Source organism: Montipora foliosa, chromosome 6 (assembly GCF_036669935.1).
Source record: "Montipora foliosa isolate CH-2021 chromosome 6, ASM3666993v2, whole genome shotgun sequence".
Classification (NCBI taxonomy): domain Eukaryota; kingdom Metazoa; phylum Cnidaria; class Anthozoa; order Scleractinia; family Acroporidae; genus Montipora; species Montipora foliosa.
In genome coordinates, this window is record NC_090874.1 from 22,997,403 (window position 1) to 23,016,607 (window position 19,205).

Sequence of the window (19,205 nt, forward strand, 5' to 3'; positions counted from 1 at the left end):
AAACTGTATTGCTGTTTGTTTCATATCATTTATGTCTCATTGAAATCTGAACTGTAGAATCTCCATATTTATTAGGGGCATAAAAGGGCAGTAATATCCAGAGACTAGGGAAAACGTTTCATAAAACGTTGTATTAGATTTCAAAGGCATAAAGTTTATCGTTGCCGACTGATGTATAATCGGTGATAATGCTTCATGTTGCACATTTTTATAGTTATTGCGTGTGAAGTCATCCGCAGATATACCTGCAATTCATGAGAGCTTTGCATGTAACGCTATCTAACGTTAATCTTGGTGCTTAGAATTTCATTAAAACTACGGCATTGAAAATTTGATTCTAGTTTGTACCAATAATAATTTGTGCCATTTTTGGACCAGGTTTTTCCATGGCGAGTATTCTTGGTTTTTCCATTGCCGGTGTATTTTCTCTTGGCTTTCTACTTCTTGTTGGTTTTTCTTGCCATAAAAAGAGAAGGGAGAAGCGTCCTGCAAAGTGGTAAGCTTTTTTTCTTTTAACTGGTACAGTAGTTTTTAATGACTCATGAATTGGGGTAGGTAACACAATGCTTCTTAATAATTAAAAAGAAAACCTTTTATTCGTAAAAAAATGGACAACTTTGAGTTTACAAGACATGTTTCGATCAATTATCGATCATCTTCAGTTACAAGTGTTCATTACAGTGCCAATTTGAATTTTTGTCAATGTTACAATTTGAACTTACGTTAATACATTGCCGTTAGAATTTTAAATTAACGGTAAACGTTACAACAATTCTAAATGCAACGAATCGCGCTCAAACAGTGTACCAAAAAAAAAAATCAACACCAAAAACTACAGAAAACTAACACTAAACACAAATGTAGCTAAAAAGATAGGGTAAGCTCCACATGCTTTAGCTGCCAATTTAGACTGGGATTTTCCCAGTGGATATGAGCAGCCTCTTTAAGCAACAACTGGAAACGATTACCGGTAGGTTCCGTATCTAAAATGGAAAAGCAGCTCTCAGATTCGACATTCCTCACGGATGCACACCGAAATGTGTTGGGATGTTTCCCCGACGTAACAGGCATTACATCCTGCACCAGTGAATTTAAATACGACACGCGAACGGAGGTGAAAAGGCACAGGATCTTTCACACTGAACATGTTGCGGATCTTAAATGAAGAAAAAAGCGAGGTTAATGTCTACATCGACGCAAAAACGCTTGACTAGCTTATGTTATCTTGAAGTTCTTTGAGCTTGTGTAGAAAAGGACCCTACGTAAGGTAACTTAAAACACTTGCCATTAATAGAGGGGGTCTGGGCACTAGTAATATACTGAAGAATCTTCTCGATTAGATGTGAAGGGAAGAGGAGGTAAAATGAAAGTGAGGTTCTTAACGTCATTGTGAAAGCCCGCCCAACTGTTGTTGATTTTGAAGGTTCTATCAACAAGCGTCTCAAAAGGCCAATTTTATACGATGGAGCAGTGAAACTAAAGCAAGAGAGTATAAAGCCACAAGAGGGAATCCCTCATGTTGGCCCTATTCCCAACGTAATCCCTCTTAAGTTATTTTATATCTCCTGGGAAATCCGGTATTCCTACGAAGGTTCTCTGATAGCTAATTACATGTATATTTCCCCATTTTTACAAAAGTTGACAGGTGAGCGAATTCCCACATAACATTGGTAAAATGGGGACATATGATTGGCTATCAGATACCCTCGTGGGAATACCGGATCTCGCAGGAGATCTAAAAATAATTTAAGAGGGATTATGATGGGAACAGGGTCAATATAAGGGATTACCTCTCTTACCTTCATATTCTCTTGTCTAAAGTAATTAGTTAGAAGACCCGTGAACGTTTTCTTGCGAAAAACTGTGGTTGTAGGACCTTGTGAATGGCTATGAATGAAGACATCCAAAAAAGGTATTTTATGGTCCACCTCTTTCTCCATGGTAAAACGTATGTTAGCGTGCCTGGTGTTATTGAAATCAAAAAATGAAAGTGCATCTTGTTCCGTCTCAAATACATGTACACAAAACGTGTCATCAACGTATCGTCGATAAAATATAATTTTAGACGCCTTGCAGTTCTCCAACCAAATATTTTCGTGGTGGCCCATGAAAAGATTGAAGAAGGCAACATAAATACTTAGCTAACTCATAATTATAAGTCCCAATTGAAGAGACTATTGGTCTGATAGCTGCTTCTCCATTATAGATACGGCACCTAATCGTTTCCAGTTGTTGCTCGAAGAGGCTGCTCATATCCGCTGGGAAAATGCCAGTCTAAATAGGCAGCTAAAACATGCGGAGCTTACTCTATCTTTTTAGCTACATTTATGTTTTAGTGTTAGTTTTCTGTAGTCTTTGGTGTTGTTGTTGTATTTCCTGCCATTAAGCACTAAGTTTGTTTTTTCTTTTGTTACACTGTCCGTGCGCGCCTTATTCGATTGTCTGCATTTAGAATCGTTGTAACGTTTACCGGTAATTTAAAATTCTAACGGCAATGTATTAATGTAAGTTCATATTGTAACATTGACACAAATTCAAATTGTCACTGTAACGAACATTTGCAACTGAAGATGATCGATGATCGATCGAAACGTGTCTCGTAAACTCAAAGTTGTTGTCCATTTTTTACGAATACTAGTTTGTCCGCTTTTATCCAAAACCTTTTATGTATTGCAAAAACTGAAATCTGCTTTGCCAGGGGTATATTGTCATTGGTCATTACTCATCTGTAACAGGATGTGTAAGATGTGTTTTGGTCAATATTTATTGAAGTGGCAAGGGTTCTTTTTTGGGGCGCAATAAGCGCAACTTTTAGGACGACAATGTGCCCAGCAAGTTGTATTGACTGAAAGTAGTAAATCCCGAAGAAAAAGTTACAAGTGAAGCTCGTGTAGAAAAAAGTAAGCAAGAGCAAAACGACAAATAAAACCAAAACGAAGACGTAAAGCGCTTACCAATTGCTGGATTTCGGAGAGAGCGAGTGAAAAAATGAAAATTCAGCATTCCTTTACATGGGATTTTAGAAAAAAGAAATTTACATTAAAGTGCCCATAACCCCAAAATGTTTTTTGTTTTTTTGCTAAAATGAATCTTTGCACCTGTTCGAAACGCATTGCGGCCATGTTTTTTTCTTTTTCCAACAAATCCTGCCATTTTATAGGCTTCGAAAGTTGCGAAAATACAAGCATCTTTTGTTCACGACCGAGTCAGAAGGGGAGTGGAGTTAATGCAATGTAAATTGAAAGGATGATTGCTAACGAATAGAGAAAGATTTTTTACAATAACTAAAAATTCCTGTGTTAAGTATGAAAATTCGGCAAAGAGGTACATGTAAATGCGACTAATTTGTTTCTTGCGTGGCTATTTTTGTGTTTTGATTGTTATGCAAATTTTGACAGAGAATATATTAAAAATCACGCAAAAAATATCAACGGAAAGATCGTTAAAAAATCTTTATTTTGAGCGGTTATTTGAACATAAAAGATGCAACGCTTAGCGAGAAATAATATTTTATGTGAATAGTTTGGAAAAAAAATTTACGATGCTTTCCCTACACTGTGGAATTGCGCAAAACTTTAACCAGTCTTTCCCAGGGTCTCCATTGTCGTTGAAAGTTTCAATTTCGGAGATTATGATGCGTTTGTATTCTTTTATTTCAAAATTCATTATCCTTCACAATTTGCTCTTGCTGTACAATTTCAAAACTCTGTTTTAGAAATTTCAGATAAGATACTCAACTTTTAAAACGAAATTAAAATTTTCGCGTCTTTAGGATTGCCATTTAAACTTACATGTATTTTTGAATCGGTGAATTCCCTTGCACGTTGAAAGTTTTTTTTACTGAATGCACGAGAACAAAGCTAAAAATAGTATCTGGGAGAGAACGGAGCTCATTAGCGTTTACACAAACCCGGTTTCATTTGTAATCGCAACGTTTTTGATGCGGTTAACCGTTACGCATTCTGTTTACACGACATCAATCGAGACCATAGGAAAACGCTGCCAAAAGTGGAGCATTTTCAAAATGATACAGTTTCATCTATCATGCAAATGACAAAACGGCAACTATTTTGAATGCGGTTACTATTTTGGGGTCAAAAATCCGTTGTTCGATTTTAAATTGTGAATCTTAAAAGGTAGTGCAGCTCACTCTTTTCTGGTTTGATTTTGCCTTTTCAATTTTCATGCACTTTGCTGTCCTTAAATCGCGAAGCTTATCATAACGATTGGCAGAGGCTTTTCCAATTGTTAACTTTTTTGCAGCCGCTGGTATGCTCTGGCAAAGTAATAAAGAAAAAAATAAGCGACCTTTCGGGATTCGACCTGCAAGAATTCATGTCTGGTGGGACAACTGAATTTTGTGGAAGTTATTGTCTCCCTTGAATCCTCTGTGATGAGTTCGGCATGACGTAAACATACTAAAACATTTAATATAAAGTTCCTTTCCTTTTTTCTCCTAAATTCTCGAGTCCATTCCATTCTTAATTACTGATGACGTAACCATTTCTGGTCAGGGATCACTTGGCGGTCCAGTTTGGGGATCATTTCTGGTCCGGGAATCATTTGCTGTCCAATTTGGAGATCATTTCTGGTCCAGGGATCATTTCCGGGACGCGATCATTTGCGGGCCTGTACAGGGCTTTTCAATCCGGTTTACATATGTACATGTTTATTGAAGCGTGAACAGGCGGTTTTCGTATTTAATAAATTAATGAAACTAAATAAGAAAACCAACCTAAAAGGGTGAGCGTCCCAAGACTTTCACCAGTGATTGTAGCTCCCACGACTCTCCTATAACCCAGTGGTAAAGAATCCGAAGTTGTAATCGGAAGGTCGTAGGTTTGACTCCTAAAAAGGAGCACTCAGATTTTTTCCGAGTATGACCGAGACACCATCGAAATCATGGATCATGGCATGGCTCCTACGAGTCTCTTATAGCTCAGTGCTTGAGCATCCGAAATACTGTAGTCATCGGAAGGCTGTCGTAGGTTAAAAACCTGCAAAGGAGCTCTCGGATTCTTTCCGAGTATCACCGCGTGACCATCGGAAATATCCTCTCTTCATTTCAGTCACCGGGATTAACATTTGTCATCCACTTATATAGCAAGAAATCAATGCACGCTGCAGACAATTTCAGTCCTTGCAGTATAGAGGGACAGTTGTCATTGGAACCTACGATCTTGGACAAATTCCTTTGGAGCACTCATTCCAGTACACATTTTTGGGACTTCACTGAGGCGCTCCTTCTGCGACCTAAAATAAAATTTGTTGTGACGTTGCGTGAGTCCCATAAGTTACTGAAACCTTTTCCACATCTGGATAGCTGTAATTGATGTTTTTACTTTGTGTTGTTATTTTTTTTAGGACAGCAAAGGATATTAAACCACTGGATTCCTGCGAAATTCCTCCGGAGAGAATAGAATCATTGGAAGAGGTGGGTCAAGGAGCATTTGGGAAGGTGTACAAAGCCAAATTGATTGACGGATTGGAGTTCTTTAACAAGAATACCAAAGACTGGTGTGAGAAAAATTTCAAATACAAGATCGTTGCTGTTAAAGAATTACATGGTGGGTATGAAAGTGTCTATTCCTTGTATCGATCACACACCGAAGTAATTACCTTGCATTTGTATCCCGGGAGTCAATTAAGGTAAATAAGTACGCAATGCAAGCATCAACTATTTAGCTTCGACTTCAACTGCATTGTAAAAATTTGAATGCTTGTTCTAGAGAATTTCAATTCATGTATCGCTCTTTGGTTGGGGTTTTGGATGACGTCATGGTAAGAGGGTGACCTTGTGACTCCTACACCAACTAAATCTCATTGCAATTATAGCTTTATGTCGATGAGCGTGATTGCACTCATGTCATGACACTGCATGCAACACCAAACGACTCTCAAGGGTAAACCGGTTTAGGGCGATTAAAGGACTAATTTACGGTCTTGACGTCGAAATAAAGTGTTCTTGAGGTAGGGATAAGGGACACGTGATTTATTCCCTTGACTCAATAAGCTGTAAACTGAAATTGTATTTAACAATTTTTCCGCGAGCGCACATCAGATATGAGATTGTAAACAGCCAATGAGACGAGTAGTGTTAAGTTGGCAATAACCAGTCTCATATCCAACAAGTGTGAATGAAATAATTGTTTTATAAAATTTTCATTACTTTCTGAAAGCTTGGACATTTGGAAATTAAGGTCAATTAGTTTCCAGCTTGGCAACACTTGACACAATCATTTTCCATATTAGGGCATACAGTATATGAGTTGATCAATGAGATTGAGTGAACCAATCAGAAAGCTAAAAACGCAATATCCGAGGTCGAAAATTTAATAATGAAATATAACCAGGAATAAGCCACTGAAGTACTCCGGAAAAATTCTGTCTGAGTATAAATTATAGCTCCACGTGGTAATAACATATTGCTGAAAAAAACTAATGATACCTCGATTGCTAGCGAATTTAAAACGATATCAGACTAACTGTAAAGACCACGAGGACAAGAAACTTAGTTTAAAGCATTAGACTTGACAATTAATAAAGTTTGTAAAAAAAACTTAATTACTGAAAAACCTTTTTACAAAACCCATGCAACAATGATTAAGAAATGCCAAAGATTTAAACTAATTACTCGCTTATCAGACCTTCGCAAGCTTCTAAGTGACAGTTACTGCTTGAATCGTAGCTTCTGATTTGTATCTCACGAAGGAAGGGTAGCTACTGGCAATTAAAGACTCTACATGAAGGTTTTTCTAAACTCCATTGTGCCCTGTATTAGAAAAAACGGAAATGCTTGGTTGTGTTTTACTGCGTAAACTGCGGTCAGATTACAATAAAATAATTAACCGTTCATCACACTGAAATCCTGAAGACCAGGACACTCTAGGCGACAAGTCGCAGAGACAGGTCTCTGCGATAAGTTGCTCCATGTGTACTACTTGCAAAACAAGTCGCTGCGACACGACGCCTGTTCAGTGCACACGCAGTGATCTCGTATTATGTGAATTAGTTATCTAATTCAATATGGCTGACTATATGACGCTCTCTCATTGGTTCATTTATATTCATTATTATTTATTTTATTTTTTTTACGGTGCGACAACGCTGCTAATTGTGTCGCTACAATTAGTCGCACGAATTCAAACTCGTTTGAATTCGTGCGACTAATCGCGGCGACAAAATTCTGCCTCAGCGACAGTGATTTTTGTAAAATTAACCGTGTCACACAAGGCGAATTGTTGCGCCGACTTGTCCCCGCGACGTTTTGCAGCGACTTAACGCCTAGTTTGTCCCGTCCTCAAGCAACCTACTTTGAAACTGATTTGTTCAACATTATTTCATGACTTTTTTTTCTCAAGAAAACGCCACTGAAGAGCAGAAATACGAATTTTTGGACGAGATTGAGACCATGAAGGTAGTGGGGAAGAATGCAAACGTGCTGAATTTCGTGGGCTGTTGGACCACAGCTACTCCACTTCGTCTGATTGTCGAGTACATTCCTCATGGCGACTTACTTCAGTGGTTGAGAGCGAAGAGAAGCAAGGTAATGTGCTTTCCTCCCTAATAACAGGAAGTAGATCTTTTTCTAGTACACTTACCTAAGGTGCACTTGTAAATTATAACAGGAGAGTATTTCCTTCATCTTATCTCGCCACATCCAATTTTTTTATCAGCCTTTAACGTGGTGTCCCGTAGTTGCTAAAAAGTTTCTCATTTTTTGTTTGAAAAAAAAAAAACAAACAACAAACTAGTATCATAGACTCAAGCAAACATGCAATTAAAAGATGACTAGCCAAAACTCATTACACCTGCGTTTTAGTTCGGACTGTTCCAACATCGTTTTTTGGAGATGTGAAGTTATCTCGCTTCTAACAACTTGGCCCTGATTTCGTCCACGCAGATAAAAACATCTACCGTTGGAGCTACCGTCGTTGACGAAGATGAAGAGATGTACAACGGAGCAAGGGAACAGAACTCAACTACGGACCAGGTACATCCTTTCACTATTGGTCTTATCCGGTGTGAAAGATTCATCTTTATTATAGCGGAGCTCCGCGCGTCAAAGGGAGCTTACGTATAGCATCATGGGTAAGAAGATATTGTACTTCACGACCGTACGTGCGTCCACCCGTCCATGTATGCCAATGTGACCAGTATTACGTGACCATATCGTGGGCTCACGTTTTGAGCTCATCGAGGTCAGCTGGGTTTTTTTTTTAAAGTTGACCGCTGACTAGGTACTGGGTTTCGATTGGATTGCAGTCTCATGCCAAGTTAACTTCTTGTAAGAATAAAGAACCCCGCAGCTCTGCTTTTAGGCTTGGCTAAAGCTATATATTAGTTTTACTGCTGTCTGTTGGCATGTTCCGTACGGAGTCATACTACCGAACATCAACAGAGAGACATGCACATGCAAAAGCCTACAGCTCAAGCTTACGATAACAGGCGACATTTAGTAAAATTTTTGGATGTAGTGACCAATTATAATCATTGTTGAAAAACTAGCAACGGTATATTTGAGCTTTTATGTCAACAAAATAATAATAATAATAATAATATATGCCCGCTGCACTAGAAGGGGCCAAGAACCGATGTCACCAACTACAGGCAGATCTCACATCTCTCCATCGTCAGTAAGCTCTGCGAACGCTGTGTGCTCTCCAAACTTATTCCTGAACTGGCAGATATACTGTCAGCTCTCCGACACAGCTTCTGTCCGTTCTGAACGACCTTGGGACAGCCTTGGATGCAGGGAATGAGATCGATATGATCTACCCTGACCATTGTTTTCAGCGTTTGACTCGGTTCCACACCGCCGTCTTCTTCACAAGCTTGGTTTGTACGGCATCTCGGGTCCCCTTCTCTTTTGTTTCTCGGACTATTTGCAATTGACTTCCAGATCTCAGAGGGTGTTCCTCAGGGCAGCCTGTTGGCTCCGTTCCTATATCTTTTATACGTGATCGACCTCCCCAAGTTTGTCAGCCCATGCACCAGTATGGCTCTCTATGCTGATGATGCGAAGTGTTATAGAGTTGTTCGTCGTCAAGAGGACTGCGAAGCCCTGCAAAATTATCTGTACGGTCTCTTTAACTGGACTACATCATAGGGACTAAGTTTTAATGTTGACGAATGTGAAAGTTTTGAGAATCTCTAGGAAACGTTCTAGCGCAGTAACAACCGTTGCGGTTAGGGTTAGCTAACCGTAAGCACAATAAAACTGAATATAATATAATATAATATAATATAATATAATATAATATAATATAATATAATATAATGGCCAATATTTATGTACTTTTCAACTAAACTGGCAGCAATGGCCCCTTTTTAGTTTTACTCACTAACGTTATCTGTCGAAATGAAGAAGCGATATTCGCACTTATCTGGACGATAAATGCGAGGATCACTTCGTCATTTCGTCTATAAGCACTTTAAAGATACATTTATTTCATTCCAAGTTATCTGTATGGTCCTTTTTTTTATATATATCTAGGATGGTCAAACAGAAGAAGAGAAAACAATATTGCATGAAAACATTGGGCCTTCCATATCTGTGGAAGAAAACGGAACCGAAGTTGATGCTTCTGTTACTATTGAATTGGAAACACCCTTTGTAACGTTTTCATCATCCGCATCAAACCAGGAAGATGCCTCCACTAATAATACAGCTGATGAATGTGACGAGGATTGTGACTCGTTTGCTCCACTTGATCCAGTAAAGCTTGCCTGGCAGGTAGCACGTGGCATGGTAAGTGGTAAATAGCCAGATTTTTTTCTTTCTTTTTTTTTGTATTTGTCTTAGTCTTTTCCTGCGTTTAATTTCTTATTCATTCCGTCTTTCTCAGCAAGTTTCGGAGTTTTTGCGTGCGTTACTGTCGATCTTTGGTGTCGGATGCTGATGACATGATCAGTAGTTACATAACCAAACCATGGCAAGCCCAAAGTCCTGTTTCAACTGGTTTCATCTCAACAACATCAGATCTGCTTGAAAGATCAATGCTTTGCTCACTCTTCTTTGAGCTCTTTTGTAATGACTTTTTTCATACAACAGAGGTTTGGGATGGTCATATGTGGATGATATGCTATTTTTTCTACTCCCCATCATGTTTTTTAGCGTTTTTTTGAATGATATTTTAAGGTTTCTTTTAAATGTATGTAAAGCCCTTTCTCGGCAAAACCCAATTAAAACTCTTTGGTACGTGCTGGCACCAGGATTAGCACATGCGCCTCAAGGAAACAAGTTGAGTGGCACTTCTATTGGATTAGCACTAAATAGGCGGTTACATCTCTGCTGGTCTTAGCCTCCTATCACAGACTCTTTTAGGGTCAGTCGTTTCTCCCACCTGCAAGAGTCTGCTTCACGGGAGCCCATATTCCTACCCTCTTTCAACCAGTCAGAGATCGTGTTCAATATGGTAAGAAAAGTTAACCTTCACCTTAAAGTCCGTGTAATTTTCAAGCTTCAAATTTCCGTTGCAAATTGCAGTGGACGTTATTACAGCTTTTTTATTTGGTCACACTCTTAAAAATAAAAAGCAAATCATTGGTTAACGTCTCACAACGGGAAAGGAATGTGGCGTTCTTGTTTGCGGGAGGAACAATTAACCTTAAAAAGATTCTGCGATAGGAGGCTACACGCTTCCAGGAAAGATATTTTTGTGAGAATCCAGTGCCTTAGGCCCCCAAAACTGACTTTTACATCACAAATTCCTTGCAATACCCATAATCATTTTTCTTTTACAGACCTATCTTTCCCAGAAGGGTCTGGTGCACAGGGACCTTGCAGCGAGGAACATTCTGGTGGGACACGGCAAGAAAGTCAAAATTGGTGACTTCGGATTGATGCGGCACTTGTACCGTGGGGTCTACAAAGTAGACAATGGGAAGAAACTGCCAGTGAAGTGGATGGCTCCAGAGTCACTTTTTGAAGAGATCTTTACCACCAAGAGCGATGTGTAAGTATCAAGTCTGGTGTTTTTAGAGTCAGTGAATGCAACATACCAGATGCTAGTGCATTCCTAATTCAATGTATTGCATAGGTGTTAACTTGTTTTGTTTTACTTGCAGTTGGTCCTACGGAGTGGTCCTGTGGGAAATTGCAACTCTTGGTCAGTGATAATTTATGAAATTTTAATTAACATATTGTACTATATATGGAGCTGTTAGCTGAAAACTGAAGTGAAAAGAAAAAGTGTTTGTGATCCGGACCTTTAGAGTTGTTCCAAATTGTATTTATCTGTTATAACGATCAGTGTCAGTTAAAAGGACTCGTTTAAAGACCTCAAGAAAAGGCGACCAGGACGGCTACGAGAACTTTATCAAAAACTATTATTCCCCGTTATTGCAATAATTTCGCGATTATTTCAAGTCGTTCGGAAATGAATGTGTGTATCCACATTCCAGAAACAAAATTGGAGTGAACGGTGTGGGTTTTTGAAGAGAAAATGTAAAATTCATCGTCCAATGCTCGCTTCCTGCACATAACTTCAAATTTGATTATTTCACTTCATTGTCAGGACGAGAACTTCAAAGAAGTGTATCAAAATGTTAAAAGCACGTGCGGGGCATGCAGAAGTATGTGTTTTCGCTAAGTAAATCAATTGTTACGTGGCGCTGGTTCTCGTAGCCTTCGTTGTCGTGACGGACTAACTGAATGAGTGAACAAAGGAACAAAGGAAGGATGCCCATCCGCCTGGCTGACTAACCAACTTACGTTGGCCTACCGACACCAGGGTTTTGACAGGACAGTTTTGTAAAGTAGCGGACATATTTGTGAAAGCACCAGGCGTGACATTTTTTGACGCCGCAAGGCGTCGTGCGAGCGCTAAAGGCGCTAGGTACCTGGGGGGTTCTGGGAACATGCCCCCCAGGAAATTTTTTTAATAGAACATTCAGAAACACTGGATTCCAGTGTTTCTGGAACCCAAGAATCAGTTTCCCAGGCAAGGCTGGAGTTCACTCATATTTTCTATAAAACGTAACTAAAAAAATATATAAAAATAAAAAATGAAACAAGACCTTTCAAATATTGGCATCAAAGTACCGGACATGGAATGGGAAACGACTGGATGAAACGCCCGGCCTCCAGCCTCAAACGAAACCCCTGCCGACACTGGCTTGCGGGCTGACTTACTGAATGAGTAAAACAAATGAGGGAAGGAACCAAGTTTCGCCATCCGACTGGTTAAGCAACATCGAAAGTACTGACTGATACAATGACTGAGCGGCTACCGAAAGACTAATTGACTTATTGACTGACTGAATGAGCAAGTAAAGAAATGAAGTAAGTAAGTAGGAATGGCCAAGGGTTTAACAGATTAAATAAGGAACTGAAGCAGTAAGTGAACGAAAGGGAAAACAAATGCTGGTTTGGATGAAAGACAGGTCGTGATGACAATGGGCCTTAATCACTCGGAGGCCATGTTAAGTCCCGAGGGATTGAAAACTTTTGTTTTGTCCCACCGAAACTCGTTCACAAACATTTCAACTCGAGGTTCGGGGTACGAAATCTATTGTCTCTGGCCAATATGGCCACGGCGTGAATGAGGCCCATGAAACGACCTTTAACTTCCTTCCCAATTTTCTGTGCGTAGGATCTGCATTTCTGAATGTGTCCTTCGCTTTCTTATTTACGGTTGGAAAACTTTTGAACTCTTGGTTGAAAATTATCTTTGCTTCACCTCTTGCATCTTAAGTCTTAGTCTCGGATTTCTTTCATTAGAGCGCCCCCTCCCCCCTTTCTATGGTTCATGATTTGTCTTGATGCATATTATGTCGATCATTTACAGGGGGGTCTCCTTACGCACTAATGAAGAACAAACAGCTCTTGGAGAATTTGAAAGCAGGTTACAGACTGGAAAAACCTGACATGTGCACAGACCCTGTGTAAGTTAAACGGAGGTGATTTTTCCTAAGTACTTGTAGGCAACAGGTTTTATGAAAAAGGTGCAGTGTTTTGATATTAATAGGCAGAGTGAGTGGTTAATCTATTTTCAGACTTTCCTGCATCAGTCAAGTTAGACATGAATGCTTCACTTGAACATAAATCCAGGGGCACGCCCGCTCGGCTAATTATTACTAATTGAACTTGAGCCATGTTTACTTTACATTTAAAGACACTGTAAGATAAGTACAGAAAAAAATAGTATTGGGCAACTGCAATTATACACATTTAAAATTGTGACGCAGTTGGAAAATGAGGTCCAAAACCACTGTCGGCTTGGCCTTAGTTTCGTTTTCTTCCATATCAACACAGATCTACTCAAAAATACAAGACACAAATTTAATTCATTTTATTTGTGCAAAAAATACGGTTGCCTGTAGATTAAAAAGCTTGGCGCTACAAGAACAGAAACCTTAGTATAAATAAAGCCTTTAAGAATTTAAAATCTCTGCAGACCATATTCATCAATGGCGGTCAAAAAATAAACTTATGTCTTTGTGCTAATGAGACCAACTAGCCTCGCTCCAAAGCAACATTTCTTTTGTGTTTTGTTCATGAAAAAGAGGCTAGTTGGTTTCATTAGCACAAGGACAAAGGGATAATTTATTGGCCTCCATTAATTAATACGGTCTATGAGACGTAAAAGAATGAAATTTGCTCGGATCAGGAACCTACGAATTATTTTTGGGGAAACAGGGTTAGCAGGTTGTATAAAGATCGATTTTCCTTCAGGAAGAAAGAAATTCCTATTTTTGGTAATTTTTAAGGTACGCCTTGATGAGAGACTGTTGGAATCAAGACCCAGATGAACGGCCAAGCTTTCAGCGGCTCTATAAAAGACTTGACGATATGTTGGAGGAGCAAGAGGACTACTTTGACTTTGGCAAAAAGGATGATTCGAAATATTATTATACGACACAGGAGGCAAAGACAGCAGAAGATGACGAACTGGACAACCTTGATGTTGTAAGTCCACAGGGTGTGTCCACGGTAAGTTTTGCAATAGGGGCTACTTCTGCTTGGATCTTGCATAGCAGAGTTAAATTTTTGTATGGAAATAACTTTTAAAACTTATGCTATCATAACTTTGATCTTAGCAGGGGTCAAACGCCGCAGAAGCTGAAGAACCAGCCATCGTCGATGTTGAAAACCCACAGAACGTGTTCAAGGCAAGTCTTATAATACATTAGAAGCTTCAAGCTGCACAGTGCAGGGATGTGCTGGACCTTGCTTGAGAGCTGAATTGGTTTGTTAAGATCACCTATGAAACAAATGAAAAATATGCTATCTTACTTTTTTCTGATTGTTGGCAGGAGCCAGACACGTCAGACGTTTACGAACAGGAAAACATTCAGGATGTAAGCACTCAGAATGTGCCCATGGCAAGTCTTCAAGCTGATGGATTTCAGTTGTCTCCAAATGCTTCGCTTACCGTAACTAAGCTATAAGTATTTTTAGTACAGTTAAGATATGTTAACTTTAGCTATAGTTCTCTTGGTTTTTAGATAGACATTGCAGTCATATTGCTACTGAACCAGTTAATGCTTTTGCTTATTTATTTGTTTGTTTGTTTGTTTCTTATTGAGTGACATATTAACCCGGATGAAGTAAGCTAGGTTGCTCGCTATTAGGCTTACATACGTACAGGGACCAGGCGTTTTTCACTTTCAAAGCTCCAAGACCTACCTTGTCGTGACTTTTGCTCGCCTGCATCCCAACTAGCAGGGAAATAAGACAATCTCAGACGACACTATTATTATAGCCCCCTGGAGAACTTCCCCCATCTCATGGTCAAGACAAACACAATGACTTGCTTATAACCAGTTTAGTCAAGTTTAATTGCACTGTTGGCGAGAAGAATTTCTTTCCATGGCTTCTACTGAGACCCCAGTAAACCTAAAAACTCGACCAACTATTTAAACCTTTCTTTCAAAGTAAAAGTGTATGACAGTGCCAAATATCTCTGAAAAACGTTTACCTTTAATCTGAGAAAAATCCCTGGAGGATCCTGTAGGTTGTAAAGCAAAAAAGCATCTCCATCAATATATGTAATAGGTTTGTGAAGCTGAAAGATGAAATGTGTATTCTTAGAAAGACAAAAAAACACACAAAATAAGTTTGCTTGTAAGTAAATATGCCTGGCCCTAAATTAGAAACAGCGATAGGTTTTGACATTTGAAAGAAAAGGAGCACATAAAGATAAGTATAATGAATCAATTTCTTAATTTTGGTAATTTTTGTAAAAGTGCAAGCTGCACTTAAAGTATGTGCTCTGTTATGTTGTAGATGGTGCATTGGCATAATAAAAAAGAAAGTAGAGTAAAATTTCACTGCGTTATGTTTCTAAAGAAGGAAGAGAACAAGAAATACAAATAAGTTAGCTTGTAAGTAAATATGCCAGGCCCGAAATTAGAAACAGCGATAGTCCTTGACATGTTAAAGAAAAGGAGCACATAACGATAAGTATAATAAATCAATTTCTTAATTTTGGTAATTTTTGTAAAAGTGCAAGGTGCACTTAAAGTATGTGCTCTATTATTTTGTAGATGGTGCATTGGCATAATAAAAAAGAAAGTAGAGTAAAATTTTGTGTTTCACTGATTTATGTTTGTGAAGAAAGAGGGGAACAAGGGAAGGTCAGACATTCAAATGATGGCTCAGTAGCTTCTTCGCTGTAAGTAAGAACTTCCAGAGGACAATGTTGAGACGGGAAAAATAGACAAGGAGACTAAAACAGAACCACATGTTATCATGAATAGATGGTTTTCACGTGACGTCACAGCGGCCATTTTGGTGTACTAGAACAATAGACATCCTCTCCCTTGGAGACTGAACTCTACTTTTATGCAAATTCTGCGCAAATATTTTCTATTGTTTTGTACACCAAAATGGCCGTCTACTCACGTGGGTGAAAACCATCTATTGGTGGGGCAAACGGGGCAACGAAAGGTGTAAGAGGAATGACACTTTTCTAGGCAACTGATAGGGAGCGTAACACTAACAGCCAGTCATTATCACAAGGACCGTAAATGTATCTAATGACCGTGTTTGTAGTGTTTATTACATTTAGATGCTTATGCGCGGCGGATAAGGTAGGTATATACATAAGGTGTCTTTTGGCCACTCTCAAGAATACCATAATATTCTTTGTTTGTCCTCCAAAATTTTGCATAAGCATTGTTTTTATTTTCTCTTGGGACCCTTGTAAGTCCCAAGAGAAACTGGAACATTAGGCCACTTTCAAAAATACCGTAATACTCTTTGTTTGTATTAGCATTGTTTCAAGTTTCTCTTAGGATTTGCAATGGTCCCAAGAGAAAATAAAAGCAATGGTTATGCAAAATTTTGGAGGACAAAGAGGATCGTGGTATTTTTGAAAGTAGCTTATTGGAGAGGGCTTCTTAAACAACGCTGACATAAATTAGAAGGGGAAAATTGTCGACAGACAAACTGGCCCAGAAAACGTTTTGAATGCACATTGACTTACCCATCGCAAGCAGAAATCTACAGGGAGTCTGAACAGGACTGTCGACAACATATGGAACGTTCTATATTCTGTGACAGGTTGACATCTAAAGCAACGTTCACTGTGGGAACAATAGCGCAAAACATTTTTAGCTTAGCCCCAGACAAAGGTCCCCTTTTCAACTTAAAATAACGAGCAATTTTCTTGAAGCATATGTTGACCACTGTTTTGCTAACTTGTTTTCTTAAATTGCAACTGAACCTTTATTTTACAGTGCTTTTTTAAAATCTATATATCTTTCAAAGCAACATCGCCAAAAAGTTTGGTTAAAGAGTTTCACGCCCTTCCCGAATTCCGAGGGTTTTTTTCTGGGGGGGGGGGGGGGGGTGAGAATGGGCTGAGTGACTCATGCAAAGGAACTTAGCTCTCTAGAAAGACCACACACCGGTTTGGCATATCGCCTAGAACTGACGCTTTTTTACTAATATTAGTCCCCTCATAGAACCACGGTTTTCGGAATCCGGCATAAATATCGGGAAAAAGCAATGCCCTTAAACACTCACTCTCAATCGTGAATTTACCCAATTCAAAACATCTTCTTTGCATGTTGCTTTAAAAGTAAAGTACTGTAAACAGCCTCGTTTCCAGGACATCTCCCTTGCCTTCTGCGCTCGTTCCCTTGGCTTCTTCCCGCCCCAGCCCCAAAACCAAGGAGAGGTCCTAGGGACGAGTTTGTACTCTACAATTAGAATTCAGTTGCACTGACCAAAGAAAAAAAAATATTTTTCTTGGGATCTCAAAACTATGCTAACTTTGTCTAAGACAATGGAGACCCTGGGAACGAGGTTGGACGCGTTACTCTGGAGGGGAGGGGGATGGGCTGGTCTTTCATATACCGGATCCGAAATAATTAAGGTCCATGAAACAAAAGAACAAAGCGAACATAACAACACCTAATTAACAAGGCCTAATCGGAATAACATTTTTTTTTCTTCCGGTATAGGAATTTCTACCCATATTTTCTGTCGTGATCACAACTTTTAATATTACACTAAAAAGAAAATTAGACTTCCTGCTTTTTATTAAACTTCTTCTTCAGCAGTTCTTCTCAATTATTGTTTTAAGAATTTGTTGTTGTTGAATGTGATCGTTTAAGGAAACGAGGGAAACTAGAAAAGAACTTATATCCAAGGGAGGGGAGGGAGGGGTCTTGTTTAAGGAAACGGGCCAAACTAGAAAGGAACTTATATCCAAGGGAGGGGAGATGGGTCTTGTTTAAGGAAACGAGGGAAACTAGAAAAGAACTCATATCCAAGGGAGTGGGGGGGGAGTCTTGTTTAAGAAAACGAGCCAGACTAGAAAGGAACTTATATCCAAGGGAGGGGGGGGGGGGGGGTAAAGCGGTCTTGTTTCAGGAAACGAGCCAAACTAGAAAGGAACTTCTATCCAAGGTAGAGGGGGAGGGTTCTCCTCATTGGTTCCACTTTTATTTTAAGGTATATAGAGTCTCGAGGAGGGGTTGAGAACTTTTTTTCTGACTCTTTTTTATGGGGATGATTATCGAATCGTTTTGTCGTTAAATTAACAACTTGTTACCATGGCGCCAAAACGTTGGTTACTAGGCAAAATTATAAACACGTTTTGATGATCTTTCCAATGATACCATAATCAACCAAATCACCAGTGACCATTAATTCATACGATCTTTTATTTAATATATACTCAACAAAATCACTCCATCGCTTTGATTCCTTAGAAACTTCCGTATTGCATTCTTTAATACAACAGTTTTGAGAAAAGCGCCTAGTGGCTCCTGTGAGGTCAATCAGACGAAATTGTTGCATGGAGAAATATTCTATTGCATCCAAGCATCGACCGGGATAGCTCAGTGGTTACAGCAGCCCGCCCAATTCAACCTTAGCGGGTTTCGAATCCAAATCGATTCCTGGCCGATACTGTGTTTTTGTTTTTTTCTACGAGGAATTCTTTTTGTTTCGCAGTATAAGCAGTCTCTTATGCAACGTAATCTTGCACACTGTGCTCAAATGAAAAAAATACTCTACCAATACAGCAGTTTTAAGAAAAGCGCCTTGTAACGATTGGTTCGCTAATCCATATTCGAAACCAATTTCAAATTTGTGACATTTTACAGAGACCGTCACGATGGGAAGATGTGCTGCGGTGTTCAGATATGGCCAGAAATGCAAGTCAGTATAATTAGATGAAGGCAGATTTCACTTAGCGTCACGGAGTGTCCCATTGCTATTTTTCCCCGACTTCAATTTCACTCGTGTCTCGGAATATAGACACTTGTGTCCCTCAAACGTGGCTCCTCAAGTGAGCATAAAAAGCTGCAGTTATCTTTTTTAGGGGAGGGGGGATACCTTGTCTAAAATAGCCATGTCTGGGAAGACGAGTTTCAACAGAATTTACTTTTGCCTTCAATGTTGCGTTGGCTAATGAGAAACTTTGAAAGATTTCATAGTCACTCTTTACTTATTAAAGCTAACGTGCCAAAAAGACATGCGCACCTGATTTAAACTTAAAACAGAATAAATCACCCCGGCCCACAATCGAGCGAAAATGAGACAAAGATGCAATACATAACTGGAAAATATATGTAGGAAATGTCACAACGGGTTGAGCGAAGCTCGCTTAAGGGGCCACCTACGAGGAAAAAGCATTCCTGCCAATGCTCCTAGGAAAGTCTGAGACGCTCTGGCTTCATCCTAAATGGATGTCCTCTCATGTGATCAGAGAGGCCGGCAAAGAAAGATCGATTAGCGAGGTAGT

The 19,205-nt window shown here is 39.3% G+C and overlaps 1 protein-coding gene across 4 annotated transcripts in view; it reads left to right on the forward strand.

Annotated features, from left to right (window-relative positions):
- The window catches only part of LOC138008876 (tyrosine-protein kinase receptor torso-like), a 38,164-nt gene extending 22,645 nt beyond the window's left edge, over positions 1 to 15,519 (forward strand). For 2 of the 4 annotated variants that reach the window (XM_068856153.1, XM_068856152.1), the window contains exons 2-11: positions 379 to 496; positions 5,365 to 5,567; positions 7,362 to 7,546; positions 7,904 to 7,993; positions 9,497 to 9,751; positions 10,747 to 10,958; positions 11,071 to 11,111; positions 12,792 to 12,888; positions 13,714 to 13,936; positions 14,044 to 15,519. In XM_068856153.1, coding sequence (XP_068712254.1) covers positions 387 to 496; positions 5,365 to 5,567; positions 7,362 to 7,546; positions 7,904 to 7,993; positions 9,497 to 9,751; positions 10,747 to 10,958; positions 11,071 to 11,111; positions 12,792 to 12,888; positions 13,714 to 13,936; positions 14,044 to 14,136 — 1,509 coding nt within the window. In that variant the 5' untranslated portion in view covers positions 379 to 386 and the 3' untranslated portion in view covers positions 14,137 to 15,519. Of the gene's footprint in view, positions 1 to 367; positions 497 to 5,364; positions 5,568 to 7,361; positions 7,547 to 7,903; positions 7,994 to 9,496; positions 9,752 to 10,746; positions 10,959 to 11,070; positions 11,112 to 12,791; positions 12,889 to 13,713; positions 13,937 to 14,043 lie in introns of all 4 variants that reach the window. The other 2 variants (XM_068856155.1, XM_068856154.1) reach the window with 2 other exon arrangements.
- The last annotated feature ends 3,686 nt before the right edge of the window (positions 15,520 to 19,205 follow it).